Source organism: Pundamilia nyererei, unplaced genomic scaffold (genome assembly GCF_000239375.1).
Source record: "Pundamilia nyererei isolate P.nyererei 1_Seehausen unplaced genomic scaffold, PunNye1.0 scaffold00051, whole genome shotgun sequence".
NCBI classification, from domain to species: Eukaryota; Metazoa; Chordata; class Actinopteri; order Cichliformes; family Cichlidae; genus Pundamilia; species Pundamilia nyererei.
The window spans coordinates 1,461,415-1,473,415 of NW_005187452.1; the positions used below are offsets into that span (position 1 = coordinate 1,461,415).

The window sequence follows — 12,001 nt, forward strand, 5'->3', positions numbered from 1 at the left end:
TAAGGTGTTTCTTCATTTAGATACTAAATATTTAATTATTTATGTATAGTTTGGTAAAGATGGATACTGTAATTTGATCCTGGTGGTCTAGTTAAATTTCTAGCAGAAGAGCCTTATATACGATTCGGTTCATTGTGAGAGAATCCGGTGCCCAGACCCCCGGTGGACTGATCCGACAGACAGATAGACAACATGGCCTCTACTCTACTCTGTGTTGTCTAAAGAAGAAGCACACAGCACAAGAACGGGAATCACCACAAGAAAAAGTACACAGCAACGCCTTAGAGGACTCATCAGAGGAGAAAAAAGTTCAAACATAAAAAAAAGACCTAAAAGAAAAAGAGGTGAACCAAAGAGAGATTTTTTTCCTTGATAGAAAAAACAGCAAACATGAAACACACAGGTTGAACTACATTTTTTTTCCATTTTTTTTTTCATTTTGTGTCCAATAAAATGTCTTATGTTAGAATTATAATCTGTATAATTTACAATATACAATGTTTAAGAAGGCTGAGAAAATACCCCTTACTAATAATACTGATGGCTGATACTGAAAGTGTGATGTTAGAGATCAACTACTTTTAAACTGCAGCACTCCTCAGCTGTGACAAGTTGCCATTTTATATTAGATTACGCTGTCATGTAAAATACACATTTTGGCATCCTTACTTGGCTTTAGAAAGTGCATAAATATATATATATATATATATTTTTAAAAAAATCCATCAACTTTTTACCTGTTAAAGCTGTGATAACTCAACCACACTGTATGCAGTTTTACTTAACCATAAAATCAGTGTCTCTTTGTAAGACAGCTGCCTGTCAGCTCAGCGTTTCCATTTTTTGTCTAAAATTCAGAAAGGGTCAGAATTTTTAACAAGCAACATTACCTATTCTTTTTTTTTTTTTTTTACAAATGATCAATGTTAAATTATATAAATTACTGTTGTATTCAGCTGAGGTAATTAGCGTCCCATGATCAATTTATACAGAAGCTGATTTAAATGACATAATACGGTAATTGTTGTACGTAGGCTAAAAGCTTTCATAATTTCAACTCCTCAAAAAAAATCAAGTGTTTCAGGAAATGGGGTAGTGAGGTAACAGGACATTTTGATTTTGCTAGCACCATTGTACCCCTCAGCAAAGATTTAAATTTAGTCAAGGTACTCTCATGGTCCCCACACTCAGTCACATGTCCAAAAGAATTGCACCTCAAGCCACAAATGAGAGAAAATTGTGTACTATCTAAGTGTTTTTTTCACTACAAGAATTGTCCTGGTTCAATCAGATCAAATGTCAATGCAAAAAAAGCCTGGTCACATGAAAGGTGCGGACTTCAGAAGGTGAGAATTGCAAATTGGATGCTGGATCTTTTTGTTTTTATTTGCTTGTATTACTTCTCCCAGTTGCAACCTTTACACAGCTTTTAAGTGAATAGATTCCTGGGTTGTATTTTTCTTCTTAACGGTCATGAAAGGAAATGCCCAGTGACTGTTATCTAATAGCTTATGGCAAGTTACACAGAGAGAAAGAGAAGCTACACATTCTCCTCCAAATCCTCATCCCCCTTTCTCCCGAATTTAAGACTGGCATGTAATGTTAATATTGCAGACTTAGTCCATATACACAAACCCCTCCTTGAAAACCACTATTGCTCAGAGTTTCTAAGATAAACGCTGATTTGTTAATACATTATTACTTGTTATATTTTTATATATATATATATGATAATTGCTGAAAGTGGTCAAGCTGATAGAAAAAAGGAAAGACATATTGATTGATTCAGTTTTAAGAAGACAATATTAATAACAAAAACAAAGCCATGTTATATGTCATATACAGGATGACAATTATTTACAACCCTAATATTGGTATCATCACTAAGATTATTTTCAAGGTAGAAATTAAGAAAAAAGATCGAGGAGTTTTAAAGCAACAATACGTATTCTTCAGTCAGTTTTGTCAGCACACCTTTCCTTCTGGTTTGAATTGCGCCGAGTGACTGCGGCTCCCCCTACACTCCCTGAATGAGTCACAAGAATGTCTCTGTACTGACACAGGAGATGAGCTGGTAGTCGTGAACACAACGGGATGAGGAGGGTAATACAGAGGTGAGACTTTTGAGTTTTTGGAGTGTGGCTAATGAGCTTGGGTTGGACTACTAATGGCACGTTGATAGACTTAAATCCCTACTGACTGGTATGTGAAAAGCTGCAAATCAGGGCCACAAAACTGCTAAAAATTGTTCAAATACACGTCTGAACACAAGAGGTGTTTTTCATCGATTACACACTATACACAGAATGTGAACTCAGCCCACATTTGTTTGTTAGCCATGTATCTTTTTATGTTATGAAGTTTCAATCAAATTGTATTCTGTTGTTAGCAACTAAGAAGTCATATGTATACTTTTAAACTCTGTGAATTAATCACACCTCATGTGGTTAGAATATATGAAACAATTTTTAGCTTTGCCCAGTGAACAGACATTGATATTATGGCAAGACAGGTTTGAGAGGCCAGGATGACCAGTCGTCAGCAAATACAGCAAACAGTAAAGTTGTACTTGAAGCGGGGGAGTCATGGGAAACCAGGAAATTGAATTTAGGGAGAACCAGAAAGAGTTTAAAGCAGTTGTTTCCAATGCTTTTCCGTAAAACCTTAAGCGCTGCTGGTTTTCATAATACCCAGAAAACAATTTAATAATTACAGGAAGAGAGAATCAGCAGTACTCTTGAGGCCCAGGACTGAAAACCACTGGCAGATCAAAACAGAAATGGTTTTGGGTTATGACAGTAAAGTTTGCTGGCATCCTCTGAATGGATGATTCCATTCTTTGGCAGGGCAAATCTCCTCTTCTTTTCTTTCTGTCCATTGATTCAAATTTCACTGTACATGTACTTCAACAATAAATGTCATTAACACCTCCTAAGTGTTCGTTTTTTGTCCACTCGTCTTCTTCTTGAACACTAAAAAACTCTGAGGGAAACAGGAGGGGGAAAGGAGACACGAGTGCAGTCTTACAGTCTCTCAGAGCTAAAAAGAAGACTGTTCAGTGTCTTTTAAACGTGTCCTCATTTAAGCGTTTGTCATTAATAACATCCTAATTGTTATTAAATGCATAAGTGTTTGTCATCGTCAGTGTTTGGAGTCACTGCGAGAACTGTTAAGTTACTCTTAGCAAATATCGTCTTCCATTGATAAATGGGAGTTACACAGTCTGTCACCGTCTTCCTCCAAAAAAGATCATCAAGTCAACACCCTTTTGTCAAAGACGTGGTGTTTCAAGTTCAGGTGAGAGGTCTGGATAGCGTCTATTTATAGGGAGATGTGTCAGCAGACAAACTTCATATTTCTGTGTGTGTGTGTGTGAGAGTGTGTGTGTGCCTGTATCTGTGAGAGTGCGCGTAAAAGAGCAAGAGGTCATTCAAAGTTGATGTTCAGAGTTCGAGTTGAAGCCCAGGTGGATCAGACTCTAGCTGTCCTTCCATCTAGTCCCTGTCCTCAGACCTTGGCTTCCAGCAGCTCCAAAAAGAGTTTGTGCATTGGGACTTTGCCATCCTGCTTGATGCTGTAGAAGTGTTGCACAGCCTTGGTGGAGGTCTGGCGGAGCAAGGGGAGGGTCATGAGCAGCTTGCCTGCCCGACGGGGATCCTCCTGGTGCTGGGAAGCCTCGTAGTCCTGCAGGGCCTCGTGAAGCACATCCTGGAGCTTCTGTACTGCATCCACATCTTCAATATGCATGGAGTCTGGAGTAAGAGGACAGACAATGTATGACTAAAATTTTGAAGCATTTTGTATAATAATATCCACATCTACTGAACTGTATTTCAACCAAAGTGGGAAATGTGACATAACGATTTGGTGCCGGTGAAAAAAAAAAAAAAATGCAAGAAAAAAGGGAACTTTTTAAAAGTAAGTCAAGCCTGCTAATGTGAAGCAGATCCTGCAAAACTCTCCCACAACTCTCTGAGATGTTTTCAGCAGTGTAGACTTGTATCCGTGCCACCATTGTCTGCTGTGAGTGAGGGGAGAGAAGTGCTAAAGATTAAACTAAACATCTACGCAGAAACAAAGTGAAAATATTCCTGAGCATCGCAGGTGCAGGCTGAAAATACTATCAATATAAATTCTATCGACTCATGATTTCCATGCCTACTGTAAAAAGTGCAGAAATACTTTGTGCATTTAGCAAAAACCTGATTTAGTGGCATTAAAGGAACAGTTACAAATGTAGCCCTATTCCTTAGCACTTTTAAACACACAAAGATTCAAAAAGCAATCCAAAAACAGGGTTTATATATTCCCTTTATTCCCTCCCTTCAAAGTGCAAATCTGTGGGAGTGATGAATGGCCAGACAAAGAGACAAGTGGGTGGAGAAAAAAACAGACAGACTTGTAGAATGATCAAGAGATGAAGGAACACATGAGAGTTTGTGTGTGTCTGTGTGTGTAGGGGGTGATATGGTGATGCAGGAGGGAGTTGAAGGAGTATGCGGTTGCACACATCTGTAATCTCTCTTTGAGCTGGCATGTAAGGTGTGTTTTAGCAGTGGCAGTAAAGCCCGATGATGTCCCTCAATAATAATGCTCCATATTGCCCCTAAGGGAGGCAAGGTCTTAATGTGAGCTGGCCTTTAGCTCCCAACCTCCGATCAATGTCTACGATCAATGGCTACATGCATGTTAAATAATAATCACAAGACAACTATTGATAGCTCGCTCCCCCACTCACCTACCAACAACACCACCCCCACACACACCTACAAAACATTTGATTTGCTTAGACATATGATTGGGTGTGTAAAGACACACACAGACATTGCAGGTGTGGACAGAAAGGATGACACAGTCTGATGCCTGCTCTCCATGTAAGCTCTGTCAGCTGCGTGGAGCTCTACATTAACACAGTATGATCTTTTGTAATGACCTTCTAAGTCCACTGTGTGCTATACACTTCACTTTTATATGTTTACTTTTTTACATCTGTAAAGTCAGTTATACAAGTGGTTAAACTACATGCATATACTCCTAAGCAGAAGCATTTTAGCTGTTTGGAGGTCTCGTGTTGTGTATGTGCTTTTGTTGCCTGCCATTGGTGGAAGCTTTTAGTGAAGGATATTGCAGTTCAACCAAATACTTCCCACTGGGTACTTGTTAAACACACTAGCTTTCCCAGGCACACATGCTCACATCATCCACGTGCACAGATGGGAATTGGAACAAGTATGAAATATATAAATTATATTGTTCAGAGAAATAAAATCAACATAAAATGTGCCTGCAAAGCCACATACACACAGATGTGCACACAATCGGACTAGCACAATCAAATACACTGAGCTGGATCTATCGAGTATAATGCATGCATCAGTATGCAGGACCAGACTGGTCAGTGGGTCGGATTCTGTGAGGATCAATAGAAAAATCAGCTTCTATTGGTCCTCAGATATTCTACTTGTGGTCCACTGGTCTGAGTCTTTTAGAAACTTTTCTCTGTGATGATATTTTCCTTAGTGGTTAACGGTATTGATGAGGCAGGGGAACGAAGTTTAAGGTTAAGTTGATATTTCTTTTTGTATATACAGAATATGACCATATATTTAACTTTTACTTATACAGTACCACTTTGTAAATATAGACTTATTCCATAAAGTCATTATGACATTAGTATTGACTGCTAATGTCATACAGAATGGAGGAGACCCCCCCCCCCCCCAACCCTTTCTTCTTTTTTTTGAATTTGTAATGGGCTGTGCAGTGAATAGGCAGAAGCAAAACTGCAGTTTAATGAGTTTCACGTTGTTTTTGATTAGCATTGTGTGTTTAGTATTTAAGCTGGTAGACATGGCTTCTGCCTGTGCTGTGACCCGCAGTAAACTCACAAGTAAAACAGCAGACGTTAATGAGCACAAGTACATAAGGCTGTTAAAGCGAACATGTTAACATGGAACTCACAATTCACAGTCGCACATAAATGAATCACACACACACACACACACACACACACACACACACAATCACATACCCCCACATGTGCCTCCTGTTTCCCATGGCTAGTTTAGCTTTCTTTACATGTGGGGCACGTTTGCTAACATTTCTTAAGGCTTGGCTTCATTAATGCACAATTAGCATCCTGTGAATTAATTAGTGTCAGTGCCCTTCAAAATGCTAATGCTAGCATTCTGTTGTCTTGAAGAGCATTTCGAGAGTCTGGGCAATGATACAAAGTTCTTATTTGGCTGTCAGCTATTTCAATTTCAATTAGTTAAAAGAATGACGATTTCAAATGTGAATTTTCTTAAGAGCGATGTCTGCCTTTGACAGAGTTTACTAACCTGACATTTCCATCATAATGAAGAGCATGCTGTAGCTGGCCGTTTACATGGCCAGTAAATTCACGTCATGCCAGTGTCGAAATGGAACATTAAGAAAACAAAAAGGCAATTACAAAAATAAACCAAAGGTATGTGTTGATAAAATCCTATGCAAACAATGAGCCTTTACATGTAGAGGAACAGTTCAAAATATTATAGCTGAATATAAAGCCCCGCGAAAGATGTTTTCTTGCACTTTGATGGTATTTTGTGATATATAATAGATGGGAGCATTAAATTAATATGGAAAATAAAGAATATCGCTGAATGAGCCATTGTGACTAATGTCAGCACCATTTCCTTTTGTAAAACAATGAAATATTGTTACTATTAGATTTTTCTGTCCATGTACTGGATGTTTGCCAAATAATAATGATTCTTAACTCTGTTGTCCAGCTGAAATAACCAATAAATTTCCTTAACTTCCAGTAAGCAGTATTCAGAGAATAACTGAAACACATACATGGATGGACACAAATGCACACACACAAGCAGCGGCAAGAGATTGATTGTCACACAAAGCCCACAGGAACAACATGTCAATATTTTCTGCATGTGCAGAGCAGTATCTAAGTATGTGTGTAAGCAAACATTTTTCAATGGCACACACAAATGTTTCACTGAGTGCTAATGACCAGATGTATGTTTTTTGAAAGTTTAGGAACATTTATGGATGTAAATATGTGTATGCGTGCCTTTAGTGGCACAACCAGAACAAAAGGCCCCTCCCTCCTTATTCAAAGCTCTCTCGTTGCATTCTCCCATTTAAACACATTGTATTGACAGCTCCCCCCTTGTAATTAAAGAGTACTGAAGAGCTGGCCAGCTTCCAAGACAAAGTTCAAAAGACAGGTCATGGGAGGAAGAAGGCGTGTGTGTGCGAGAGAGTGCGTGTGTGTGCGCGTGTGTCAGTCAGCTGTCGATGCAGCTGGACACATCAGAGAGGGGGCCTTATCGACAGATTTTGGGTTCTAATGATTTCACCTTATTTAACAGGCATCTGAAGAGACGACTATGCTAATTGCAAAAAGGATTGGCACGTTGTGTTGTGGTGAGGTTCAACTAAAAAACACGTTTTAATTTTGCACTGAGCATGTGTTTTTCTATGTATGCATACAGTATTTGACACACTTTTGACTAGTAGAGTATGTGCTAACATGGTTGCGTCACAGTTGTGTGTTTGTTTGAATGCAGAATACTGAAATCAGTCCTCTGATAGTTCAGCTCAAATGAGCCCCATGGGATTGGGAATCCTAGGATTAACTCTTCCACCAGTAAAACACAGATGTGGAGACAGACAAAAATATCAGCTGAGAGTGAACAAATTCCAACCTGAGTTAGCCAAAGCAATGGCCTTGAGAGTGACAAATTCCTCCTTCTCTAGTTTCATAGATTTATATTTCTTCACCAGCTGAAGGATGGCATTGTTCAGGTCCAGAAGTCCAGCTAATTTCGACTGGTCCTCGTCCATTATGTAGTCCTCAGCATACACCAACTACAAAGAGACAAAACAGAAGAACTGGATTTACTGGCATGTTCTTAAATGTCCACTTGAGAATGACTCCAAAAATAAGTCAGTCCCTTTGGATAGATTGCATTACGGTTTAGAGTTATGCATTACGAGAGGTGGCCACTTGAGCCCAAGAAACAAACAGGCTTACCTTGTCTTCAAAGGGCAGTGAACGGTAGACAACACGTAGGATCAGGATTTCCATCCATGCACTCTGTAGGAGACTCATCTGGTCTGCCAGAGACAGCGTGGAAAAACCTGGTAAACATTGAGACAAAAAGAAAAGCAAGAGCATAGATTGTTAATTTAATTTTTCCACCCGAACAAACCAAAGAGTTAAGGAGTCGATCTTTCAGAAAGAAAATAAAATTCAGTAAATATAACCTTTGCGAAGAGGAAAATGCATCCTGTGTGTTTTTCTAACGCGGGTTTTGTTTTGGGATTTATTTATTTTTTAAAGCAGAACTAACTCAAAAGCAATAAAACAGCTGTGTTTAAAAGGTGTTTGAGCTAGTATTAGGTTCAAGACTCTGCTTCACTCCCTTCTTGGCCAACCTCAATCCATCCACTTGACTAGAGTTCTCCACCTCCTCTCCTCTTCCTCCTCTTCCTCTTATGCCCAGGGCTATTCTCTGGGGAAAGGCGGGCCTTATCTTTCCCTGCCACAACTTCCAAGGATCAATGCTGGCCATCGCTGTTATGCCGCTCAAATACACACACACTAACTGCTGCTATGGCCTCAAAACTCCTGCTTTCTTCGGTGTCAATCCATGTCTGCCTATTTGCCTATGTCTACGTATATCTGTCTGTCTCCTTTTTACCTATCAGTGTCTGTCTATGACTGTGAACCTCTTTTCACCTTTCTTTCATTCACTCATTTCTTTTCAGACAGTGATGCTTTTTGATTGCGATGTTTTTGCTTCCTCATGCCGTATCTCTTGATTACACTCACTTCACTTGCGGTCCATCCCTCTTAGTCTTTCTCTTTCTGTCTGTCTCTTTAATGGAACACCTGCCTGCTCACACCTTTCTTCGCAGCTGTCCTCTCCTCACACACCTGTCCATTCACACCTGCCTGTCTGCCTGTGTGTGTGTGTTTGTGAGCGTGAGCCTTCATAGGCAAGGCAAAGACAGTTTGCCATGCAAGCACACCTGTCAGACCTCACTGCAGCCCTCCACTGTGTGTTTGTGTATGTGTGTTGGAGTGAAGCATCATGCCAGGAGAAGCAGGCAGATGCGAAGGAAGCTATTTCTTCAGTAACATCTGCTGCGAAGAACCTCCTCTTGAGATGTTAGGTGCGCCAGAGTGTGTGTTGGTATTTTGAGCATGCATGTACATTAGGGGCTCTTATCTCACAGTTTGTTGATTGGTAATGGCAGGCGTCTCATTATGTCCAGGTTGCAGGCTATTGTTGTTTGTAATGCGCTCTAATTCATTCAATCTACAACTGTTAACATTTCTTAACACACACTTCATATCACATACACATAAACATGAACGCATAGAAACAAACTGGAAAGAATCCAAATGTGTATGATTGATACACACACACACACACACGTGCGCACACTCTTACGTGCACACTCACACACGGCACAGTGAAGGGAGCAGTATCACTGCCAACTGGCAGTGTCTTCTTCTACTTAATGAAATCATCAGAAGGGATTAGAGGTGAATTTCTTAAGGGGGGGTCTTCGTGCACACACACACACGCACACACACACCTTATTCACAGAGGCAGATGTCTTTAGGGGGTACTTAGGACTTCACCACTCATTGTGGGCTGGGGAAATATGCACTGGCATTGCTAAAATTAACACACATACACTTATTGAATCTGTTCAACCCTGGGGTCAAGTGAAGAGAAGGCGAGATGAGTGAGGGGTTAATATCATTTAATGGTGTCACTGGTTGTGGGTTTTAAATTGTCTTTGTGTGTGTTTTTGGTACTCAGGTGTTCAGGGCAGAACTAAGATTTCCATCAATTTGCGCACTTCCCTCTGGTGGCATCTGGTCCAGGACCAACAGGAGCACACAAGGCTCAAGAAGTGGGCACAAACATACAAATGCAAGAATACACACTGAATCACATATACACAAATATACCGTGAATGTCAACTTCATATGGAAAGTGTCTGTATATTAACAGTGCTGTTTGCATAGTCCTCTATCCTCCTAATGATACATAAGGTGTACAGATGTGTGCAACACACACACACACACACACACACACACACACACACACACACACACACACACACACACACACACACAGGAAACACCAATAATTAAAACCACAGTGATTAATTTATTGAGCTGAAAGTGCAGCTTTTCTTATTGAGGCACATCAATGATTTTTATCAGGATGGTGTCTGCGTGTGTGAGCAGATTTGTGCAGTGTGTGAAATTTTTTTTGTCCTTGTGTGAATATATGTGTGCTTAAACTGCACATTTGTACATAACTCATCAGCATATTTGCATTCCGTGTGTATGCATACATTCCCATACATGATTCCACGGGACTCTGCATGCGTATCTCTGTCTGTGTTTGTGTGTGTACGTTGGTGTGTGTACCTCTCCCTCTTCCCTCCCCACCAGCCTGTCTGCGCCGTTCAGCCATCCAATGCCTCTTATCTGTCTGATTAATAGGCGGCCGGCTTCAGGACAAATTAATTAACAGATAACGCCATCTTTCCCTTCTTCCCTTCCTACATTCCTCCCCTCCTTCTCATGAAGCAATCGATACAACAGAAGAAAAGAAACATCAATGGGAATTTAGTGCTGATGATGGAGAGAGAGAGAGAGATATTGATGGGAAGAGAGAGAGAGAGGGAGAGAGAGTGTATCAGAAAGAGTGAGTTGGAAGAGAGAAGAAAGTAAAAGGGGGTGAGTTGTTAGAAAGAAGGGCGGCAGTGGTGGTAGTGGGAGGGGTGGAGACCTTTCTTTCATACCTGTGATTTCACTTGACAAAAGAAGGTTTCTTATTTGGTTCTAATTACATTTCCTTTCTGCCCATTGTTGATAAGGCATCTCATACTGTGTGAGTTAGCATGAGTGTGTTTGTGTCGATGTTGTTTGCCGTTTGCAACAAAGTTGAAATATTTGCCTAAAAAATATCGGCAAGAACTTCAAACAGCACCGTATAAAATTATTACTGGATAACTGCTTCCATCTGGTAACACCAAGTTTTGGACTGGATATTAATCTTATCTATAGTTAGTATTTGTGTTTAGGTGGTCTGCTAAAATAGAACAAACCTATGACGGTACAGATGCACTTATGTGTGTGCACTGACAGAAAGAGGCTACAGTGCAGTCATGCAAACTTAACCTCTACCTCTTGCTTGTGCACTCTTTCCTTTTCCCTTTTCTCTATCAGATACCCGCATAAAAAACAAACACACCCACAAACACACGTCGATTCCCTAGCCACCCTGCGGCCTGTTTGTCTGCCAAATGAGTCCTGACTGCACGTTTACACCCGAGACTGCACAACAGTCTAACACAGACACACACACACATAAGATAGCCCTCTCTCATGCCCCAGTTGCTCCATAGATGCACACGAACACACATATCTAAGAGGCCTATATTTGTTTTCGCATGGTTACAGGGCAAATGGAAACCAGTGAGAAGAGACTGTGACGCTTATGGGTGCCCATATACTTGTGTATATACAGAAGTGAAGTGAGAAGTGTACGCGCATATGAGTCGGTGTATTTGTATGACGACGGCAATGTACATCTTCAACAACTGAAGTATCAACACGCCTATTCTCCGCGCCTGTATTCTGACAGGTGTGAAAACCAGTTGTGATGGTGATCTGGTAACCAGTTATTAACGCATGACTAGTATTCACATCCTGTAACCCAGGTTAACCTCATTAGCCCCAAGCCTAACTCATCTCCTGCCTTTTGCCCCCATATCAGGGGGCGTTGGGGCTTAAGAGGTTAAATGGGACACTTTCCATTTAAGTGGCGGTGTCTTGATTTTTTTTGTGTGTGTGTCTTTTTGTCCATAGAAGCAAAACAGGCGAACAATTTTGAGCTCTAATCAAGCAGACTTAATAGCTTGAATATATAATGTAGTTTTGAAAGGTTCTCTGACAATT

General features: G+C 40.4%; 1 protein-coding gene across 3 annotated transcripts in view; it reads right to left on the bottom strand.

Moving 5' to 3' along the window:
* Positions 1–1,246: 1,246 nt before the first annotated feature.
* Positions 1,247–12,001, bottom strand: part of esrrga (estrogen-related receptor gamma a) — a 68,133-nt gene continuing 57,378 nt past the window's right edge. For all 3 annotated transcript variants that reach the window (XM_005733311.1, XM_005733310.1, XM_013910894.1), the window contains exons 7-9: positions 8,042–8,148; positions 7,713–7,875; positions 1,247–3,752 (exon numbers count right to left, since the gene is read on the bottom strand). In XM_005733311.1, coding sequence (XP_005733368.1) covers positions 3,508–3,752; positions 7,713–7,875; positions 8,042–8,148 — 515 coding nt within the window. In that variant the 3' untranslated portion in view covers positions 1,247–3,507. The remainder of the gene's footprint in view (positions 3,753–7,712; positions 7,876–8,041; positions 8,149–12,001) is intronic.